This window comes from Sphaeramia orbicularis, chromosome 13 (assembly GCF_902148855.1).
Source record: "Sphaeramia orbicularis chromosome 13, fSphaOr1.1, whole genome shotgun sequence".
In the NCBI taxonomy this organism is placed as follows: domain Eukaryota; kingdom Metazoa; phylum Chordata; class Actinopteri; order Kurtiformes; family Apogonidae; genus Sphaeramia; species Sphaeramia orbicularis.
In genome coordinates, this window is record NC_043969.1 from 39,954,338 (window position 1) to 39,978,400 (window position 24,063).

Genomic DNA, 24,063 nt, shown 5'->3' on the forward strand with positions numbered 1-24,063 from the left:
GGTCAAATGGTAAGGCTATAGTATGTGCTCCAAAAAGGTTAATTTTTTGACCACTTCAAATCTGGTTAAAAAGTGCTCTTGACCATTCTACAAGCCCACCAAAGTGTTTCTGGAGAAATTTCGAGATGTTTTAACCCTATATTCAAACATTCATTAGAACCCCCTGGTGTTCAAATGGTAAGGCTATATATGTGCTCCAAAAAGTGTATTTTTTTGACCACCTTCAAATCTCGTTTAAAACTATTCTAGATCATTCTCAAAGCCCAACTAAGTCTTTCTGGAGGCATTTCAAGATGTTTCAAGCCTTTATTCAAACATTCATTGGAGCCCCCTGGTGGTCAAATGGTAAGGCTATAGTATGTGCTCCAAAAAGGGTACTTTTTTGACGACTTTAAATCTTGTTAAAAAGTGCTCTTGACCATTCTACAAGACCACCAAAGTTTTTCTGGAGAAATTTCAAGATGTTTCAAGCCTTTATTCAAACATTCATTGGAGCCCCCTGGTGGTCAAATGGTAAGGCTATAGTATGTGCTCCAAAAAGGTTAATTTTTTGACCACTTCAAATCTGGTTAAAAAGTGCTCTTGACCATTCTACAAGCCCACCAAAGTGTTTCTGGAGGAATTTCGAGATGTTTCAACCCTTTATTCAAACATTCATTAGAACCCCCTGGTGTTCAAATGGTAAGGCTATATATGTGCTCCAAAAAGTGTAATTTTTTGTCCACCTTCAAATCTCGTTTAAAACTATTCTAGATCATTCTCAAAGCCCACCTAAGTCTTTCTGGAGGCATTTCAAGATGTTTCAAGCCTTTATTCAAACATTCATTGGAGCCCCCTGGTGGTCAAATGGTAAGGCTATAGTATGTGCTCCAAAAAGGGTACTTTTTTGACGACTTTAAATCTTGTTAAAAAGTGCTCTTGACCATTCTACAAGACCACCAAAGTGTTTCTGGAGAAATTTCAAGATGTTTCAAGCCTTTATTCAAACATTCATTGGAGCCCCCTGGTCGTCAAATGGTAAGGCTATAGTATGTGCTCGAAAAAGGTTAATTTTTTGACCACTTCAAATCTGGTTAAAAAGTGCTCTTGACCATTCTACAAGCCCACCAAAGAGTTTCTGGAGAAATTTTAAGATTTTTCAAGCCTTTATTCAAACATTCATCAGAACCCCCTGGTGGTCAAATGGTAAGGCTATAGTATGTGCTCCAATAAGGTTAATTTTTTGACCACTTCAAATCTGGTTAAAAAGTGCTCTTGACCATTCTACAAGCCCACCAAAGTGTTTCTGGAGAAATTTCAAGATGTTTAAAGCCTTTATTCAAACATTCATTGGAGCCCCCTGGTGGTCAAATGGTAAGGCTATAGTATGTGCTCCAAAAAGGGTAATTTTTTGACCACTTCAAATCTTGTTAAAAAGTGCTCTTGACCACTCTACAAGACCACCAAAGTGTTTCTGGAGAAATTTCAAGATGTTTCAAGCCTTTATTCAAACATTCATTGGAGCCCCCTGGTGGTCAAATGGTAAGGCTATAGTATGTGCTCCAAAAAGGGTACTTTTTTGACCACTTCAAATCTTGTTAAAAAGTGTTCTTGATGACTCTAAAAGACCACCAACGTGTTTCTGGAGAAATTTCAAGATTTTTCAAGCCTTTATTCAAACATTCATTGGAGCCCCCTGGTGGTCAAATGGTAAGGCTATAGTATGTGCTCCAAAAAGCTTAATTTTTTGACCATCTTCAAATCTCGTTTAAAAGTATTCTACATCATTCTCAAAGCCCACCTAAGTTTTTCTGGAGGAATTTCAAGATGTTTCAAGACTTTATTCAAACATTCATTGGAGCCCCCTGGTGGTCAAATGGTAAGGCTATAGTATGTGCTCCAAAAAGGGTACTTTTTTGACCACTTCAAATCTTGTTAAAAAGTGTTCTTGACGACTCTAAAAGACCACCAACATGTTTCTGGAGAAATTTCAAGATGTTTCAAGCCTTTATTCAAACATTCATTGGAGCCCCCTTGTGGTCAAATGGTAAGGCTATAGTATGTGCTCCAAAAAGGTTAATTTTTTGACCACTTCAAATCTGGTTAAAAAGTGCTCTTGACCATTCTACAAGCCCACTAAAGTGTTTCTGGAGAAATTTCAAGATGTTTCAACCCTTTATTCAAACATTCATTAGAACCCCCTGGTGTTCAAATGGTAAGGCTATATATGTGCTCCAAAAAGTGTAATTTTTTGACCACCTTCAAATCTCGTTTAAAACTATTCTACATCATTCTCAAAGCCCACCTAAGTCTTTCTGGAGGCATTTCAAGATGTTTCAAGCCTTTATTCAAACATTCATTGGAGCCCCCTGGTGGTCAAATGGTAAGGCTATAGTATGTGACCCAAAAAGGGTACTTTTTTGACGACTTAAAATCTTGTTAAAAAGTGCTCTTGACCATTCTACAAGACCACCAAAGTGTTTCTGGAGAAATTTCAAGATGTTTCAAGCCTTTATTCAAACATTCATTGGAGCCCCCTGGTGGTCAAATGGTAAGGCTATAGTATGTGCTCGAAAAAGGTTAATTTTTTGACCACTTCAAATCTGGTCAAAAAGTCCTCTTGACCATTCTACAAGCCCACCAAAGTGTTTCTGGAGAAATTTCAAGATGTTTAAAGCCTTTATTCAAACATTCATTGGAGCCCCCTGGTGGTCAAATGGTAAGGCTATAGTATGTGCTCCAAAAAGGGTACTTTTTTGACGACTTAAAATCTTGTTAAAAAGTGCTCTTGACCATTCTACAAGACCACCAAAGTGTTTCTGGAGAAATTTCAAGATGTTTCAAGCCTTTATTCAAACATTCATTGGAGCCCCCTGGTGGTCAAATGGTAAGGCTATAGTATGTGCTCGAAAAAGGTTAATTTTTTGACCACTTCAAATCTGGTCAAAAAGTCCTCTTGACCATTCTACAAGCCCACCAAAGTGTTTCTGGAGAAATTTCAAGATTTTTCAAGCCTTTATTCAAACATTCATCAGAACCCCCTGGTGGTCAAATGGTAAGGCTATAGTATGTGATCGAAAAAGGTTAATTTTTTGACCACTTAAAATCTTGTTAAAGAGTGCTCTTGACCATTATACAAGCCCACCAAAGTGTTTCTTGAGAAATTTCAAGATGTTTCAACCCTTTATTCAAACATTCATCAGAACCCCCTTGTGGTCAAATGGTAAGGCTATAGTATGTGCTCCAAAAAGGGTAATTTTTTGACCACTTCAAATCTTGTTAAAAAGTGCTCTTGACCACTCTACAAGACCACCAAAGTGTTTCTGGAGAAATTTCAAGATGTTTCAAGCCTTTATTCAAACATTCATTGGAGCCCCGTGGTGGTCAAATGGTAAGGCTATAGTATGTGACCCAAAAAGCGTAATTTTTTGACCATCTTCAAATCTCATTTAAAAGTATTCTACATCATTCTCAAAGCCCACCTAAGTTTTTCTGGAGGAATTTCAAGATGTTTCAAGACTTTATTCAAACATTCATTGGAGCCCCCTGGTGGTCAAATGGTAGGGCTATAGTATGTGCTCCAAAAAGGGTACTTTTTTGACCACTTCAAATCTTGTTAAAAAGTGTTCTTGACGACTCTAAAAGACCACCAACGTGTTTCTGGAGAAATTTCAAGATGTTTCAAGCCTTTATTCAAACATTCATTGGAGCCCCCTGGTGGTCAAATGGTAAGGCTATAGTATGTGCTCCAAAAAGCGTAATTTTTTGACCATCTTCAAATCTCGTTTAAAAGTATTCTACATCATTCTCAAAGCCCACCTAAGTTTTTCTGGAGGAATTTCAAGATGTTTCAAGACTTTATTCAAACATTCATTGGAGCTCCCTGGTGGTCAAACTGTAAGGCTATAGTATGTGCTCCAAAAAGGGTACTTTTTTGACCACTTCAAATCTTGTTAAAAAGTGTTCTTGACGACTCTAAAAGACCACCAACGTGTTTCTGGAGAAATTTCAAGATGTTTCAAGCCTTTAGTCAAACATTCATTGGAGCCCCCTGGTGGTCAAATGGTAAGGCTATAGTATGTGCTCCAAAAAGGTTAATTTTTTGACCACTTCAAATCTGGTTAAAAAGTGCTCTTGACCATTCTACAAGCCCACCAAAGTGTTTCTGGAGAAATTTCGAGATGTTTCAACCCTTTATTCAAACATTCATTAGAACCCCCTGGTGTTCAAATGGTAAGGCTATATATGATCTCCAAAAAGTGTAATTTTTTGACCACCTTCAAATCTCGTTTAAAACTATTCTACATCATTCTCAAAGCCCACCTAAGTCTTTCTGGAGGCATTTTAAAGATGTTTCAAGCCTTTATTCAAACATTCATTGGAGCCCCCTGGTGGTCAAATGGTAAGGCCATAGTATGTGCTCCAAAAAGGGTACTTTTTTGACGACTTAAAATCTTGTTAAAAAGTGCTCTTGACCATTCTACAAGACCACCAAAGTGTTTCTGGAGAAATTTCAAGATGTTTCAAGCCTTTATTCAAACATTCATTGGAGCCCCCTGGTGGTCAAATGGTAAGGCTATAGTATGTGCTCGAAAAAGGTTAATTTTTTGACCACTTCAAATCTGGTCAAAAAGTGCTCTTGACCATTCTACAAGCCCACCAAAGTGTTTCTGGAGAAATTTCAAGATTTTTCAAGCCTTTATTCAAACATTCATTAGAACCCCCTGGTGGTCAAATGGTAAGGCATTAGTATGTTCTCCTAAAAGGGTAATTTTTTGACCACTTCAAATCTGGTTAAAAAGTTCTCTAGACCATTCTACAAGCCCACCAAAGTGTTTCTGGAGAAATTTCAAGATGTTTCAAGCCTTTATTCAAACATTCATCAGAGCCCCCTGGTGGTCAAATGGTAAGGCTATATATGTGCTCCAAAAAGCGTAATTTTTTGACCACCTTCAAATCTCTTTTAAAAGTATTCTAGATCATTCTCAACGCCCACCAAAGTGTTTCTGGAGGCATTTCAAGATGTTTCAAGCCTTTATTCAAACATTCATTGGAGCCCCCTGGTGGTCAAATGGTAAGGCTATAGTATGTGCTCCAAAAAGGGTAATTTTTTGACCACTTCAAATAACGTTAAAAAGTGCTCTTGACCATTCTACAAGCCCACCAAAGTGTTTCTGGAGAAATTTCAAGATGTTTCAAGCCTTTATTCAAACATTCATTAGAGCCCCCTGGTGGTCAAATGGTAAGGCATTAGTATGTTCTCCTAAAAGGGTAATTTTTTGACCACTTCAAATCTGGTTAAAAAGTTCTCTAGACCCAAGAGACCCAAGCCCACCAAAGTGTTTCTGGAGAAATTTCAAGATGTTTCAAGCCTTTATTCAAACATTCATCAGAGCCCCCTGGTGGTCAAATGGTAAGGCTATTGTATGTGCTCCAAAAAGAGTAATTTTTTGACCACTTCAAATCTTTTTAAAAAGTTCTCTTGACCATTCTACAAGACCACCAGAGTGTTTTTGGAGAAATTTCAAGATGTTTCAAGCCTTTATTCAAACATTCATCAGAACCCCCTGGTGGTCAAATGGTAAGGCTATAGTATGTTCTCCAAAAAGCGTAATTTTTTGACCATCTTCAAATCTCATTTAAAACTATTCTAGATCATTCTCAAAGCCCACCTAAGTGTTTCTGGAGACATTTCAAGATTTTTCAACCCTTTATTCAAACATTCATCAGAACCCCCTGGTGGTCAAATGGTAAGGCTATAGTATGTTCTCCAAAAAGCGTAATTTTTTGACCATCTTCAAATCTCATTTAAAACTATTCTAGATCATTCTCAAAGCCCACCTAAGTGTTTCTGGAGGCATTTCAAGATGTTTCAAGCCTTTATTCAAACATTCATCGCAGCCCCCTGGTGGTCAAATGGTAACGCTATAGTATGTCCTCCAAAAAGGGTAATTTTTTGACCACTTCAAATCTGGTTAAAAAGTGCTCTAGATCATTCTACAAGCCAACCAAAGTGTTTCTGGAGAAATTTCAAGATGTTTCAAGCCTTTATTCAAACATTCATCAAAACCCCTTTGTGGTCAAAAGGTAAGGCTTTAGTATGTGCTCCAAAAAGGGTAATTTTTGACCATCTTCAAAACTGGTTTAAAAGTATTCTAGATCATCCTAAAAGCCCACCTAACTATTTCTGGAGGCATTTCAAGATGCTTAAAGCCTTTATTCAAACATTCATTGGAGCCCCCTGGTGGTCAAATGGTAAGGCTATAGTATGTGCTCCAAAAAGGGTAATTTTTTGACCACTTCAAATCTTGTTAAAAAGTGCTCTAGACCATTCTACAAGCCCACCAAAGTGTTTCTGGAGAAATTTCAAGATTTTTCAAGCCTTTATTCAATCATTCATTGGAGCCCTTTGGTGGTCAAATGGTAATGCTATAGTATGTCCTACAAAAAGGGTAATTTTTTGACCACTTCAAATCTGGTTAAAAAGTGCTCTAGATCATTCTACAAGCCAACCAAAGTGTTTCTGGAGAAATTTCAAGATGTTTCAAGCCTTTATGAAAACATTCATGAACACCCCGTGGTAGTCAAATGGTAAGGCTATATATGTGCTCCGAAAAGGGTAATTTTTGACCAACTTTAAAACTGGTTTAAAAGTTTTGTAGATCATACTAAAAGCCCACCTAACTATTTCTGGAGGCATTTCAAGATGCTTCAAGCCTTTATTCAAACATTTATCGGCGCCCCCTGGTGGTCAAATGGTAAGGCTATAGTAATTCCTACAAAAAGCGTAATTTTTTGACCATCTTAAAATGTCGTTTAAAACTATTCTAGATCATTCTCAAAGCCCACCGAAGTGTTTCTGGAGAAATTGTGCTCCAAAAAGGGTAATTTTTTGACCACTTCAAATCTTGTTAAAAAGTGCTCTTTACCATTCTACAAGCCCACCAAAGTGTTTCTGGAAAAATTTCAAGAGTTTTCAAACCTTTATTCAATCATTCATGGGAGCCCCTAGGTGGTCAAATGGTAAGGCTATAGTAATTCCTACAAAAAGGGTAATTTTTTGACCACTTCAAATCTCGTTTAAAACTATTCTTGATCATTCTCAAAGCCCACCTAAGTGTTTCTGGAGGCATTTCAAGATGTTTCAAGCCTTTATTCAAACATTCATTGGAGCCCCCTTGTGGTCAAATGGTAAGGCTATATAGTATGTGCTCCAAAAAGGGTAATTTTTTGACCACTTCAAATCTTGTTAAAAAGTGCTCTTTACCATTCTACAAGACCACCAAAGTGTTCCTGGAGAGATTTCAAGATGTTTCAAGCCTTCATTCAATCATTAATCGGAGCCCTCTGGTGGTCAAATCGTAAGGCTATAGTATGTGCTCCTAAAAGGTTAATTTTTTGACCACTTAAAATCTTGTTAAAAATGCTCTTGACCATTCTACAAGCCCACCAAAGTGTTTCTGGAGGCATTTCAAGATGTTTCAAGCTTTTATTAAACATTCATTGGAGCCCCCTAGCGGTCAAATGGTAAGGCTATAGTATGTGCTCCAAACAGCATAATTTTTTGACCATCTTCAAATCTCGTTTAAAACTATTCTAGATCATTCTCAAAGCCCACCTAAGTGTTTCTGGAGAAATTTCAAGATGTTTCAAGACTTTATTCAAACATTCATCAGAACCCCCTAGCGGTCAAATGGTAAGGCTATAGTATGTGCTCCAAACAGCGTAATTTTTTGACCATCTTCAAATCTGGTTATAAAAGGTCTCCAGATCATGCTACAAGCCCACCAAAGTTTTTCTGGAGAAATTTCAAGATGTTTCAAGCCTTTATTCAAACATTCATCAGAACCCCCTGGTGGTCAAAAGGTAAGGCTTTAGTATGTGCTCCAAAAAGGGTAATTTTTGACCATCTTCAAAACTGGTTTAAAAGTATTCTAGAAAGCCCACCTAACTATTTATGGAGGCATTTCAAGATGCTTAAAGCCTTTATTCAAACTTTCATCAGAACCCTCTTGTGGTCAAATGGTAAGGCTATAGTATGTTCTCCAAACAGCGTAAATTTTTGACCATCTTCAAATCTCGTTTAAAACTATTCTAGATCATTCTCAAAGCCCACCTAAGTGTTTCTGGAGACATTTCAAGATGTTTCAAGCCTTTATTCAAACATTAATTTGAGCCCCTGGTGGTCAAAAAGGGTAATTTTTTGACCACTTCAAATCTTGTTAAAAAGTGCTCTTGACCATTCTACAAGACCACCAAAGTGTTTCTGGAGAAATTTCAAGATGTTTCAAGCCTTTTTTCAAACATTCATCAAAACCCCTTGGTGGTCAAAAGGTAAGGCTTTAGTATGTGCTCCAAAAAGGGTAATTTTTGACCATCTTCAAAACTGGTTTAAAAGTATTCTAGATCATCCTAAAAGCCCACCTAACTATTTCTGGAGGCATTTCAAGATGCTTAAAGCCTTTATTCAAACATTCATTGGAGCCCCCTGGTGGTCAAATGGTAAGGCTATAGTATGTGCTCCAAAAAGGGTAATTTTTTGACCACTTCAAATCTTGTTAAAAAGTGCTCTAGACCATTCTACAAGCCCACCAAAGTGTTTCTGGAGAAATTTCAAGATTTTTCAAGCCTTTATTCAATCATTCATTGGAGCCCTTTGGTGGTCAAATGGTAATGCTATAGTATGTCCTCCAAAAAGGGTAATTTTTTGACCACTTCAAATCTGGTTAAAAACTGCTCTAGATCATTCTACAAGCCAACCAACGTGTTTCTGGAGAAATTTCAAGATGTTTCAAGCCTTTTTTCAAACATTCATCAAAACCTCTTGGTGGTCAAAAGGTAAGGCTTTAGTATGTGCTCCAAAAAGGGTAATTTTTGACCATCTTCAAAACTGGTTTAAAAGTATTCTAGATCATCCTAAAAGCCCACCTAACTATTTCTGGAGGCATTTCAAGATGCTTAAAGCCTTTATTCAAACATTCATTGGAGCCCCCTGGTGGTCAAATGGTAAGGCTATAGTATGTGCTCCAAAAAGGGTAATTTTTTGACCACTTCAAATCTTGTTAAAAAGTGCTCTAGACCATTCTACAAGCCCACCAAAGTGTTTCCGAGAAATTTTAAGATTTTTCAAGCCTTTATTCAAACATTCATCAGAACCCCCTGGTGGTCAAATGGGAAGGCTATAGTATGTGCTCCAAAAAGCGTAATTTTTTGACCATCTTCAAATCTCATTTAAAACTATTCTAGATCATTCTCAAAGCCCACCTAAGTGTTTCTGGAGACATTTCAAGATTTTTCAACCCTTTATTCAAACATTCATCAGAACCCCCTGGTGGTCAAATGGTAAGGCTATAGTATGTTCTCCAAAAAGCGTAATTTTTTGACCATCTTCAAATCTCATTTAAAACTATTCTAGATCATTCTCAAAGCCCACCTAAGTGTTTCTGGAGGCATTTCAAGATGTTTCAAGCCTTTATTCAAACATTCATCGCAGCCCCCTGGTGGTCAAATGGTAACGCTATAGTATGTCCTCCAAAAAGGGTAATTTTTTGACCACTTCAAATCTGGTTAAAAAGTGCTCTAGATCATTCTACAAGCCAACCAAAGTGTTTCTGGAGAAATTTCAAGATGTTTCAAGCCTTTTTTCAAACATTCATCAAAACCCCTTGGTGGTCAAAAGGTAAGGCTTTAGTATGTGCTCCAAAAAGGGTAATTTTTGACCATCTTCAAAACTGGTTTAAAAGTATTCTAGATCATCCTAAAAGCCCACCTAACTATTTCTGGAGGCATTTCAAGATGCTTAAAGCCTTTATTCAAACATTCATTGGAGCCCCCTGGTGGTCAAATGGTAAGGCTATAGTATGTGCTCCAAAAAGGGTAATTTTTTGACCACTTCAAATCTTGTTAAAAAGTGCTCTAGACCATTCTACAAGCCCACCAAAGTGTTTCTGGAGAAATTTCAAGATTTTTCAAGCCTTTATTCAATCATTCATTGGAGCCCTTTGGTGGTCAAATGGTAATGCTATAGTATGTCCTACAAAAAGGGTAATTTTTTGACCACTTCAAATCTGGTTAAAAAGTGCTCTAGATCATTCTACAAGCCAACCAAAGTGTTTCTGGAGAAATTTCAAGATGTTTCAAGCCTTTATGAAAACATTCATGAACACCCCGTGGTAGTCAAATGGTAAGGCTATATATGTGCTCCGAAAAGGGTAATTTTTGACCAACTTTAAAACTGGTTTAAAAGTATTGTAGATCATACTAAAAGCCCACCTAACTATTTCTGGAGGCATTTCAAGATGCTTCAAGCCTTTATTCAAACATTTATCGGCGCCCCCTGGTGGTCAAATGGTAAGGCTATAGTAATTCCTACAAAAAGCGTAATTTTTTGACCATCTTAAAATGTCGTTTAAAACTATTCTAGATCATTCTCAAAGCCCACCTAAGTGTTTCTGGAGAAATTGTGCTCCAAAAAGGGTAATTTTTTGACCACTTCAAATCTTGTTAAAAAGTGCTCTTTACCATTCTACAAGCCCACCAAAGTGTTTCTGGAAAAATTTCAAGAGTTTTCAAACCTTTATTCAATCATTCATGGGAGCCCCTAGGTGGTCAAATGGTAAGGCTATAGTAATTCCTACAAAAAGGGTAATTTTTTGACCACTTCAAATCTCGTTTAAAACTATTCTTGATCATTCTCAAAGCCCACCTAAGTGTTTCTGGAGGCATTTCAAGATGTTTCAAGCCTTTATTCAAACATTCATTGGAGCCCCCTTGTGGTCAAATGGTAAGGCTATATAGTATGTGCTCCAAAAAGGGTAATTTTTTGACCACTTCAAATCTTGTTAAAAAGTGCTCTTTACCATTCTACAAGACCACCAAAGTGTTCCTGGAGAGATTTCAAGATGTTTCAAGCCTTCATTCAATCATTAATCGGAGCCCTCTGGTGGTCAAATCGTAAGGCTATAGTATGTGCTCCTAAAAGGTTAATTTTTTGACCACTTAAAATCTTGTTAAAAATGCTCTTGACCATTCTACAAGCCCACCAAAGTGTTTCTGGAGGCATTTCAAGATGTTTCAAGCGTTTATTAAACATTCATTGGAGCCCCCTAGCGGTCAAATGGTAAGGCTATAGTATGTGCTCCAAACAGCATAATTTTTTGACCATCTTCAAATCTCGTTTAAAACTATTCTAGATCATTCTCAAAGCCCACCTAAGTGTTTCTGGAGAAATTTCAAGATGTTTCAAGACTTTATTCAAACATTCATCAGAACCCCCTAGCGGTCAAATGGTAAGGCTATAGTATGTGCTCCAAACAGCGTAATTTTTTGACCATCTTCAAATCTGGTTATAAAAGTGCTCCAGATCATGCTACAAGCCCACCAAAGTTTTTCTGGAGAAATTTCAAGATGTTTCAAGCCTTTATTCAAACATTCATCAGAACCCCCTGGTGGTCAAAAGGTAAGGCTTTAGTATGTGCTCCAAAAAGGGTAATTTTTGACCATCTTCAAAACTGGTTTAAAAGTATTCTAGAAAGCCCACCTAACTATTTATGGAGGCATTTCAAGATGCTTAAAGCCTTTATTCAAACTTTCATCAGAACCCTCTTGTGGTCAAATGGTAAGGCTATAGTATGTGCTCCAAACAGCGTAAATTTTTGACCATCTTCAAATCTCGTTTAAAACTATTCTAGATCATTCTCAAAGCCCACCTAAGTGTTTCTGGAGACATTTCAAGATGTTTCAAGCCTTTATTCAAACATTAATTTGAGCCCCTGGTGGTCAAAAAGGGTAATTTTTTGACCACTTCAAATCTTGTTAAAAAGTGCTCTTGACCATTCTACAAGACCACCAAAGTGTTTCTGGAGAAATTTCAAGATGTTTCAAGCCTTTTTTCAAACATTCATCAAAACCCCTTGGTGGTCAAAAGGTAAGGCTTTAGTATGTGCTCCAAAAAGGGTAATTTTTTACCATCTTCAAAACTGGTTTAAAAGTATTCTAGATCATCCTAAAAGCCCACCTAACTATTTCTGGAGGCATTTCAAGATGCTTAAAGCCTTTATTCAAACATTCATTGGAGCCCCCTGGTGGTCAAATGGTAAGGCTATAGTATGTGCTCCAAAAAGGGTAATTTTTTGACCACTTCAAATCTTGTTAAAAAGTGCTCTAGACCATTCTACAAGCCCACCAAAGTGTTTCTGGAGAAATTTCAAGATTTTTCAAGCCTTTATTCAATCATTCATTGGAGCCCTTTGGTGGTCAAATGGTAATGCTATAGTATGTCCTACAAAAAGGGTAATTTTTTGACCACTTCAAATCTGGTTAAAAAGTGCTCTAGATCATTCTACAAGCCAACCAAAGTGTTTCTGGAGAAATTTCAAGATGTTTCAAACCTTTATGAAAACATTCATGAACACCCCGTGGTAGTCAAATGGTAAGGCTTATATATGTGCTCCGAAAAGGGTAATTTTTGACCAACTTTAAAACTGGTTTAAAAGTATTGTAGATCATACTAAAAGCCCACCTAACTATTTCTGGAGGCATTTCAAGATGCTTCAAGCCTTTATTCAAACATTTATCGGCGCCCCCTGGTGGTCAAATGGTAAGGCTATAGTAATTCCTACAAAAAGCGTAATTTTTTGACCATCTTAAAATGTCGTTTAAAACTATTCTAGATCATTCTCAAAGCCCACCTAAGTGTTTCTGGAGAAATTGTGCTCCAAAAAGGGTAATTTTTTGACCACTTCAAATCTTGTTAAAAAGTGCTCTTTACCATTCTACAAGCCCACCAAAGTGTTTCTGGAAAAATTTCAAGAGTTTTCAAACCTTTATTCAATCATTCATGGGAGCCCCTAGGTGGTCAAATGGTAAGGCTATAGTAATTCCTACAAAAAGGGTAATTTTTTGACCACTTCAAATCTCGTTTAAAACTATTCTTGATCATTCTCAAAGCCCACCTAAGTGTTTCTGGAGGCATTTCAAGATGTTTCAAGCCTTTATTCAAACATTCATTGGAGCCCCCTTGTGGTCAAATGGTAAGGCTATATAGTATGTGCTCCAAAAAGGGTAATTTTTTGACCACTTCAAATCTTGTTAAAAAGTGCTCTTTACCATTCTACAAGACCACCAAAGTGTTCCTGGAGAGATTTCAAGATGTTTCAAGCCTTCATTCAATCATTAATCGGAGCCCTCTGGTGGTCAAATCGTAAGGCTATAGTATGTGCTCCTAAAAGGTTAATTTTTTGACCACTTAAAATCTTGTTAAAAATGCTCTTGACCATTCTACAAGCCCACCAAAGTGTTTCATGAGGTATTTCAAGATGTTTCAAGCGTTTATTAAACATTCATTGGAGCCCCCTAGCGGTCAAATGGTAAGGCTATAGTATGTGCTCCAAACAGCATAATTTTTTGACCATCTTCAAATCTCGTTTAAAACTATTCTAGATCATTCTCAAAGCCCACCTAAGTGTTTCTGGAGAAATTTCAAGATGTTTCAAGCCTTTATTCAAACATTCATCAGAACCCCCTGGTGGTCAAATGGTAAGGCTATAGTATGTGCTCCAAACAGCGTAATTTTTTGACCATCTTCAAATCTGGTTATGAAAGTGCTCCAGATCATGCTACAAGCCCACCAAAGTTTTTCTGGAGAAATTTCAAGATGTTTCAAGCCTTTATTCAAACATTCATCAGAACCCCCTGGTGGTCAAAAGGTAAGGCTTTAGTATGTGCTCCAAAAAGGGTAATTTTTGACCATCTTCAAAACTGGTTTAAAAGTATTCTAGAAAGCCCACCTAACTATTTCTGGAGGCATTTCAAGATGCTTAAAGCCTTTATTCAAACTTTCATCAGAACCCTCTTGTGGTCAAATGGTAAGGCTATAGTATGTGCTCCAAACAGCGTAATTTTTTGACCATCTTCAAATCTCGTTTAAAACTATTCTAGATCATTCTCAAAGCCCACCTAAGTGTTTCTGGAGACATTTCAAGATGTTTCAAGCCTTTATTCAAACATTAATTTGAGCCCCTGGTGGTCAAAAAGGGTAATTTTTTGACCACTTCAAATCTTGTTAAAAAGTGCTCTTGACCATTCTACAAGACCACCAAAGTGTTTCTGGAGAAATTTCAAGATGTTTCAAGCCTTTATTCAATCAATAATCGGAGCCCCCTCGTGGTCAAATGGTAAGGCTCTTAATGGTATGTGCTCCTAAAAGGTTAATTTTTTTTACCATCTTCAACTCTCGTTTAAAACTATTCTAGATAATTCTCAAAGCCCACCTAAGTATTTCTTGAGGCATTTCAAGATGTTTCAAGCCTTTATTCAAACATTCATCGAAGCCCCCTGGTGGTCAAATGGTAAGGCTATAGTATGTGCTCCAAAAGGGTAATTTTTTTACCATCTTCAAATCTAGTTTACAAGTGCTCTAGATCATTCTACAAGCCCTTCTAAGTGTTTCAGAAGGTATTTCAAGATGTTTCAAGCTTTTATTCAAATATTAATCAGCACCCTCTGGTGCTCAAATGGTAAGGCTATAGTATGTGCTCCTAAAAGTGTAATTTTTTTGACCATCTTCAATTCTGGTTTAAAAGTGCCCTAGGTCATTCTACAAGCCCACTTAATTTTTTGTGAAGGTATTTCAAGATGTGTCAAGCCTTTATGCAAACATTTATTGAAGCCCCCTGGTGGTCAAATGGTAAGGCTATATAGCATGTTCTCCAAAAAGGGTAATTTTATGACCATTTTCAAATCTGATTCAAAAGTATTGTAGATCAGTTTAGAAGCCCACCTTAGTGTTTCTGGAGGTTTTTCAAGATTTTGTAAGACTTTATTCAAACATTCATTGGATTTGATGAAATTTGATCATCACATTTGATCACATACGATAGTATGTGATCAAATTTGGTCATTGTCTAGTATGTGATCAAATTTGTTTATAGTCTAGTACCTGATAAAATTTTGTCATACTCTAATATTTGATCAGATTTGGTCATAGTCTAGTATGTGATCAAATTTTGTCATAAATTTCATCATAGTTTAGTATGTAACATAAGTTTTAGTATTTATCAGAGTTAAAATGTCATCATATTTTAGTATGAGGTTAGTTTTGGTAATTTAACCTCACATATTATTGTACGTTGTTTTAGTTTTCAATAGTATTAGTGTCAGTACTTTTCTGAAATTGGATGATTTAAGCCTTATATATTATGCTTGTATATATTATTCTTTTAGACACATCATTGTTAAATAGAAAGTTTGTAAAAACATTTTGAACAATTATTTGATAATCCCTTGTAACTAAATGTGCTTTTCAACAACCGCCCACTGAAGGTTCACAGAAACCGTTTACAGAGTCATGTTTTCAGACATTACATCCTTCTGCATGAACCAGGTGTTCTCTTCACATGTTTGACCTTCAGCTCCCTCCAGTCACATGACCCTGATGTGATTTGAACACACAACCTTCTGATCTGGAGTCAGACATGCTACTGTTGCACCATAAGGTCACATAGTTTAATATGTGTTTGTGAATTCTCATGTCAATGTCTGAAGACTTCACCCACATCACATATCAACTGAAATATGTGATATTTAGACTGAAACTATGATATTTTCCTAAACACTTTATCACTAAAATAATAATTCAACTAGGATTTTGATTCTTTGTAGAATATTAGTAGTGGCAGTGAGTTTTAGTGAGGATTAGTATATTAATTAATTTAACTTAATATTATGGCAAAGAAATGAGTTTTCAGGTGCATACTTAAAATCTTCAACTCACTTCAACTTCAATTCTTTACCTGTTTTTTTACCACTAAATTTTTTTCATGGTTTATGTTTTTCCTCACTAATTTTTTTTCCAGTTTTATTTTTTCCCCACTAAATTTTTTTCCTGGTTTATTTTTTCCCCACTAATTTTTTTTCCTGGTTTACTTTTTCCTTACTAAATATTTTTCATGTTTTTACCCCACTAAATTTTTTCCATTTTTTTCCCCCAATAAATTTTTTCCTGGTTTATTTTTTTCCCTACTAATTTTTTTTCCTGGTTTATTTTTCCCCCACCAATATTTTTTCCTGGTTTATTTTTTCCCCACTAATTTTTTTTTCTTGGTTTATTTTCTTCCCCACCAACATTTTTTCCTGGTTTATTTTTTCCCCACTAATTTTTTTTCTTGGTTTATTTTTTCCCTACTAAAATTTTTTCCTGGTTTATTTTTTCATCATTAATTTTTTTTCTTGGTTTAGTTTTTCCTCACTAAAATTTTTCCTGGTTTATTTTTTGCCCACTAATTTTTTGTCCTGGTTTATTTTTTCCTCACTAAATATTTTTCATGTTTTTTCCCCACTAAATTTTTTCCATTTTCTTCCCCCAATAAATTTTTTCCTGGTTTATTTTTTTCCCTACTAATTTTTTTCCTGGTTTATTTTTTCCCACTAATTTTTTTTCCTGGTTTATTTTTTTCCCCACCAATATTTTTTCCTGGTTTATTTTTTCCCCACTAATTTTTTTTCTTGGTTTATTTTTACCCTACTAAAATTTTTTCCTGGTTTATTTTTTCATCATTAATTTTTTTTCTTGGTTTCTTTTTTCCTCACTAAATTTTTTTCCTGGTTTATTTTTTGCCCACTAATTTTTTTCCTGGTTTATTTTTTCCTCACTAAATATTTTTCATGTTTTTTCCCCACTAACTTTTTTCCATTTTCTTCCTCCAGTAAATTTTTTCCTGGTTTATTTTTTTCCCTACTAATTTTTTTCCTGGTTTATTTTTTCCCCACCAATATTTTTTCCTGGTTTATTTTTCCCCACTAATTTTTTTTCTTGGTTTATTTTTCCCTACTAAATTTTATTCCAGGTTTATTTTTTTCCCGACTAAAATTTTTTCCTGGTTTATTTTTTCCTCATTAAATATTGTTCATGTTTTTTTCCCCACTCATTTTTTGCCCCCAATACATTTTTTCCTAGTTTATTTTTTCCTCACAAATTTTTTTTCTTGGTTTATTTTTTCCCTACTAAAATTTTTTCCTGGTTTATGTTTTACCTACTAAAATTTTTTCCTGGTTTATTTTTTCCCCACTCATTTTTTTTCTTGGTTTATTTTTCCCCCGACTAAAATTTTTTCCTGGTTTATTTTTTCCTCACTAAATATTTTTCATGTTTTTTCCCTACTAAATTTTTTTTCCATTTTTTTCCCCCAATAAATTTTTTCCTGGTTTATTTTATTCCCTACTAAATTTTTTTCTGGTTTATTTTTTTCCCAACTAATTGTTTTTCCTGGTTTACTTTTTCCCCTACAAATTTTTTTTCCTGGTTTATTTTTTCCCTACAACATTTTTTTCGTGGTTTTAATTTTTCCCACTAAGTCTTATTTATGGTTTTTATTTTTCCGCGGTTTCAACGTGTTTCTTGATTATTTTGGTCACGGAATTACGGTGTTACGTCTGCTAGGAATAAAAAAATGAAACGATGAAAAGTTGCAGCTGAGTTTCACTGGAGTCAAACACTAAACTTTGAATATGAGCAAAACTTATTTCTTTCTCTCACACAAAATTCCAGACTTTTCAGGGTCTGGAAAACAGCTTAAGAAAATTCCAGACTTTTTAAAACTTTCACGACCTGCACAAACACCCTGCTTTAGGATCCGAGACGGTACAGGTAGGAAAAAAGCAGTCTCATCGATCATTACCACAAAGTATATACTTTATTTCAGGCCAATTTCAAAGTATCATATGAAGAGATATAATGTAACAGAATTTATTGTTCTAAAACACATGCACATATCTATCAAAAAAAAAAAAAAAAAGAGAGAGAACAGATCATTACTGAATATAAACTCATTTCATGTGCATTTAGAAAACTCTAAATACAAAATCCATTAACTTGTGTGATTAGTTCCTACTGCTACATTGACAGTCAACAGCTAATATACTCTGACAATTACACACTAAAATAAGCATAAAATCAGGCTTTTTTGTGACAAAATGCATTATTGCATTAAAATGAAAACTCTGTAGCCGTGCAATACAAGCACTATAGTGTACCACTCATTTTTAGTTGCATTGTTCTCACCAACACTGTTTATCCGTCTTCAAACCATCATTAACACATGATTTAATGATCAATAAAATCAAAACTAAGAGGAGGCTGCTCACACAGTGTATGTTTTCACGATTAAAAACAATGTTCATGTTCTCAGATCTAAAAAAAAAAAATATATATATATATATATATATGTAATAATAATATTGTTCCATCATCAGAATTGGTTGATAAAGAATCTGTGTGACATCCTGCGAGGCCTCAGCAGGTTGATTTTTCTGCATATCTACTGTCATGGTGTAAACATCGAAAGAACGTAATTGTGAAAAAAAAAAAAAAAATTTAAAAAATTGTCAGTGTATTGTCTCCGCTGTGGCTGTAGCAGTTCTTTTGCTCGGAGAGAATGTAAACAAACGAGCGCTTACAGAAGAATCACTTGCTTTTTTTTTTTTTTTTTTTTTTAATTATCTTATTTTGTTCTGAAACCTCGTCCTTAAATCTCAGGGTTAGTCACTCAAAACAACCTTCTTTTTCTTGTTCTTCTTCTTCTTCTACGAAAAAAAAAAACCTCAGCTACACCTATTCAGACGTGTCCATTAACACTTAAAAACCTACATTGTTTTCTCATTAGCTTATAAAGTTTTGTTCGATACAGAAGCTGATTCACACATCTGGACTCAAATGCAAATGGAAGCGGAAAACAAGTGTTAGCGACAAAAAAAAAAAAAAAAAAATCTTTGGAATCTCCCACAACAAATTTTGCCAGACATAAAAAGTGATTGTTTTTTTTGTTTTTTTTAATTATTTCACAAAAAAAAAAAAATAAAAAATTAAAATCCGATCCGCGCCGCTGTCCATCCGTTCGTCAAACCCTGGCCTTCGACCCCGACCTCGACATGACTCTTAAACCTGCTTAAACTTGTCCGAGCTGCTGTTTTCTAAACCGCTCATTCCAACACACAGCACAGCGTAGCGCAGAGGAAGACGCCGCTAAAAACAACCAGAACTCTGTACACTGTCACATGGTTTAATCATAAAGAGCTATAGTTCAATGTTTAACCTAAAGATCTGCCTTTTTTTTGGTTAATGTTTAGGAATATCTTAACATCGAGGAAAGATAAAAGATAAAAGCTGCATGTGATAAAAAAAAAAAAAAAAAAAAAAAAACACCAATATGTATATAATAAATCAAAACAGGAAGAGGATCAGGTAAATGGTTTTTAAAAAGGAGCCGAAACTGAATCAATCTGTGTCCTGGCGTCTCGTGGAGAAGCTACAGTCGACCCTGTTCAAAATGTAATCAGGTATTTATGAAAGCCGATTAAAAACGAAAGCAAATGCCATTTTGTCTAAGCTATCATACATATGTAGTAACCTAAAAAATAAAAGTACTAAAAAGATAAAAACTCATGAATTAGACTTGAATATAGATAAAAGAGAAGCTAGGGTTAAAAAAAAAATCCCTAAATCTGCTTATAATGTGAAAAAACACATTTATGGTTTATTATTGGATGTTCGTGTAAATGCTTATTGCTCCGTTCTAGAAACTAGTAACTGTTCTTGTTGCTCGCGAAAAAACAAAAAAAAGAAGAAAAAAATACAACTGAAGGCACTTGATCTAACAAAAAAAAAAAAAGGTTTAACTTAGACTTGCTGGCACAGCCAAGCAGTAATGTAGTCGGTCCCCAGGCTCCAATCTTTTACCTATAAACCCCCCTTGGCTCTCAGAAAAAAAAAAAAGCAAAAGCCGACGTGTCCGAGCTGGGCCTCACATTACCTTTACTCCAAATCAGTATTGTTCTTTATGCTTCAAATACATCATTTTTGGTTTCTCAGGCTCGTTAAAAACAAACAAAATGAGTAAAAACGTATAAGGCTAAACACATAGAAGCTAAATGCAATAGTCCCAAACACAGTTAAAGGAGTGCTGCTTCACGCTATACTGCAAAAAATAATAATAATAATAATAAAGAGGCACCGAACGACTCGAGGCGATAAATGATGTCCTTGCAGCCGAGTACAGCTCAGCTAGGAGGGGAAGACTCTAGGAAAAGATGCCCTAGATTCACTGGCAGATTTGTGAAAGATGCGGGGACCCTTGCGTAATTGTCTGTTCATGGGCCAGCCTTGAAGACACAGACAAAATAAGGAGATAACACACCAGTGAAAGAAAAACAAAACAAAAAAAAAACAAAGAACAGAGCGAATACTGCCTCAAGCGAAGGTGGTTATAACGAGACGGGAAGTCCAGACAGAGAGGCTCGCTGAAATGTCTTGTAAAAAAAGCATCTATGAATCCTTCACAGATTAGAGCAGGCAGCAGTTCCGAGGTTTTAAAAAAAAAAAAAAAAACATGAAAAGGGGGAGGAGTCAGGAGCAGCCCCGCCCACCTCTTCTATAACCATGTCAGGAAGCTCTCCTTGTCAATCTTGGTAGCTGCCAGCACGGACTCCATGTCGTTGAGGATGTCGGAGCTCAGCGCCTCCTGCAGGCTGGGCATCAGCTCCTCCCCCTCCACCGCCATGCTCTCACCCTCCAGGGTGCCCAGGTCCACGTCCGTACCCGGGATGGCGTCCAGGTAGTCGGGGAAGCGGCTGGGCTGCGTCGCAATGGAGGTCGGCAGAGGGTCACCTGATGAGGAGATTAAAGATCGGGTTCGCACACGTTTCAACACGTTACCATGACTTTTTAAAGAGTCAATAAAGCAACTTCTGCTTCTTAAAGCCAGAATTTCATTTCAACATTCATTCATTCATTCATTCATTTTCTGAACCCGCTTTATCGTCACTAGGGTCACGGGGGTCGCTTGGAGCCTATCCCAGCTACATAGGGGCGAAGGCGGGGTACACCCTGGACATGTCGCCAGTTCATCGCAGGGCTCATTTCAACATATTATATGTAATTCAATGGCAAAAACCGGCCTTGTGAAATGCAAAACTCAAAAAGGATGTTAAAATTATTCTAGTTCAGAGCCACATACAGAGCAGTAATATATTATATAATGAAAATTCCAGATTTTTGTCTTTGTTTTAGTGTAAAAAGTAAAATTACTGAAAATATGTATATTTGTTCATAATAATTAGTGCTGGGCAGCGATTAAATTTTTTAATCGCAATTAATCGCATGGATTTCTGCGATTAATCATGATTAATCACATAGTTATATGAGGGGGGGGGGGGTTGCAGGCATCAACAGCGTACCTTTAAGTGATATTTCAGACTGGAAGTACTCCGGTGATAAAAATAATTCCACATTGCAGTGCTTCCAAACAACTGTGTCCTTCTCTACCCCACCATCTGAAGATATTTAAAATGAAAATGTCCATGGAACAGACCGCTACTTTTACACATGTTTATGTCCACACCAGTTTATTTCCGGTTGTGAGTGATTGACAGGAGTCTTAAGCCCACTAATAAGTACTAATACTTAATATGTGATGTTCAGTTATTCAAAGCAAGCAAAGGGGGCCCTCTAGTGGTCGGAATAAGTTGCACTAATGTATGTTTTGTCCTTTCGGTGTTACCATAGCCAGTTCGGACATAAGAAGGAACTAACAGACACGTTTCTGTCACTCCGTTTGTATGGCCCGAAAAACGTTTGCCTGTGAGTATTTTATGTTCAGCTGTTGTCAGAATGAATAGTGTAAAATATCTCTGATGTGAACCTTTGTTGCTGGATAAAAAGACGTAAATCTTAAATTAATCTGCAAATGCTAATTGTTAGCGTATCTATAGACTTTCCCATTCAAGTTAGCATCGAGCCAGCAATCTTTTTTCTATTCATTTAAATGTATAATGCCATGTAAATGTACTAAGGCAAAGAACAGAACTGAGACATATTTTGTCTGTAAGTTGCAGTTTTACAGTGAGTCTCAAGTAAAAGATCTGGAGAGAAAGTTTGGGCGTCTGGCTATTCTTGGGAAACCTGTTGTCTATCTGCCGAGCTAATCGCTACACGCACACAAGCAGGGGCAAAAAGAATAGGAGTTAGAATAAAACGGCATTAACATGAGATTTTAAAAAATTGTCGGCGTTATTTAATGAATACGTTAACGCGGTAATAACGCATTAAATTGCCCAGCATTAATAATAATATGAAGCCAGAAACCAAATTATTTAATGATAAGTCTCTGGCATATTATAGTATATAGTATAGATCTGCTTAGACTAGGAAGATTATTACTGTTATTAATTACATAAAGAGAAGGGGTGGGAGTTTATAAGTTATGCTTCTTCACTCCCTTTTGAATATGTATTATATGTCTTATGTTTAAGTGTTTTGTCTATTTTCTTCTGTTTCGAAATAAATACATCAATCAATCAATCAATCAATCAAAATCCTTTTTTAAAAAAAGTGAATAACCTGAACAAATATGAACAACCTGTTAATTAGCTGAGGCACAATATTATAAAATTGCACTCATTTTTCTTAAGAATTGTCAGGTGGTTCAGGTTATTCCGATTTTTTTAAAGGATAGTTTGTAGACATAAACATTTTCATTAAGCAATTTTACCTTTTTACTCTAAAACATAGAGAATAGCTTGGAGTCGTCATTATTTACAGGTTATTCTGTTATTATTTTACTGGTCCCACCTACTTTAGATCATATTGGACTGACTGTTGCCCCTGAACTAAAATGACTTGTTGTAATTCAAGTATTCCAAGAAGATATGAAACCTCTGCATCTGCTCTTTGCCCATTTTCAGAAAATTAACTTCATGACACCAGGATTTTGACCAATCTCAGTCCTTTACAGAACACATGATTGACAGCTGTAATGACCAATCACAGATCAGATTCTATCAGAAGTGACCTAGATGCGACTGGACCGTTCGACTGGTGGAAAAGTGGTTTGTACAGGATGAGTCAGAAAAAACGCTCTTTTCATTTAAAGAAATTGTACCACTGAAATGGAAATGCTTATTTTTCTTTTGATCATACAGTCATATTGATGTGGTTATTGAGCATGTCTGGCGATTGAATCATTGATTTATGGCATAGCATAACAGAGGGAATGTCCATTGTTTATTGTGCACCGAAATATCTGCCAACACAGTTTATGCCACCGTGAATGAAATTGAAATTGTCAACCATTACAGCATGTTTACTCGCCATCAAAATGTTTTGTCTCAACGAAGTCGTCCGGCACGACCTTCAACCTGGCTACCATTCAGATTGATACAAATCTGTGCTCGTTGTCGCATCTCTAACACAGCTCTTCTCGCCATTCGTGTTCGTCGTAGGGCTTGGATTTCAGCCGTGATGCGATTTCGGAGTTCCTGAAGAGTTTGTGGAACAGTCTGATACACATGGTTTTTAAGATACCCCCACAAGAAAAAATCAAGGGGGGGTCAAGTCCGGGGATCTAGGTGGCCACTCTCTCTCCTGACCCAAACAGACAACGCGATGAGGAAATAATACCTGCAATCGCTGTGGTCTTGCCATGATGAAAACTCCCTGGGCACTGTCATGTAGGCCTATGTCCTGAGTGTGAAAGCAAAGCCCCGACTCCTGTAATTGTTGTCAATTTCAAGTTTGTTCACTGTGGCATACATTGTGTTGGCAGGTATTTCAGTGCCCAATAAACAATGGACCTTCTCTCTCTTATGCAATGCAATAAATCTATGACTACATCACCAGACATGCTCAATAACCACATCAATATGACTGTATGGTCAAAAGAAAAGTCAGTGTTTCCGTTTTAGTAGTACAATTTCTTTAAATGGAAAGAGCGTTTTTTCTGACTCACCCTGTAGAACAGCATCAGATTCATCTATCTTTACATTTAGTCTCTGACAAATAAGAGAGAGCTGCAGAAGACACTATATTCTGATAAAGTCTATTATTGTCGTGCAATTTTTCAGTTTCTCAAAATCACTTATTTTCAGCTTCATGTCAAATACTATTAGAATAGAATAACTATTGAAGTAACAAACTCATCTAAGGATACAAAAATATAGATCCAGAATTATGCAAAAAATGAATCTTTTAAGTCAAATAAGAGCATCTAAACCTCTATAAACTACAGCAAAACCCTGAGGTCAACTCCATTTGAT

General features: G+C 36.2%; 1 protein-coding gene and 1 non-coding gene across 2 annotated transcripts in view; both read right to left on the reverse strand.

Moving 5' to 3' along the window:
- Positions 1-15,404: 15,404 nt before the first annotated feature.
- trnaw-cca (transfer RNA tryptophan (anticodon CCA)) lies at positions 15,405-15,476 on the reverse strand. Its single transcript has one exon. It is a non-coding gene; the product is annotated as a tRNA-Trp (tRNA).
- A 2,171-nt stretch (positions 15,477-17,647) lies between these two features.
- Positions 17,648-24,063, reverse strand: part of yap1 (Yes1 associated transcriptional regulator) — an 81,757-nt gene continuing 75,341 nt past the window's right edge. The window contains exon 8 of the mRNA XM_030153007.1: positions 17,648-20,638. Coding sequence (XP_030008867.1) covers positions 20,403-20,638 — 236 coding nt within the window. The 3' untranslated portion in view covers positions 17,648-20,402. The remainder of the gene's footprint in view (positions 20,639-24,063) is intronic.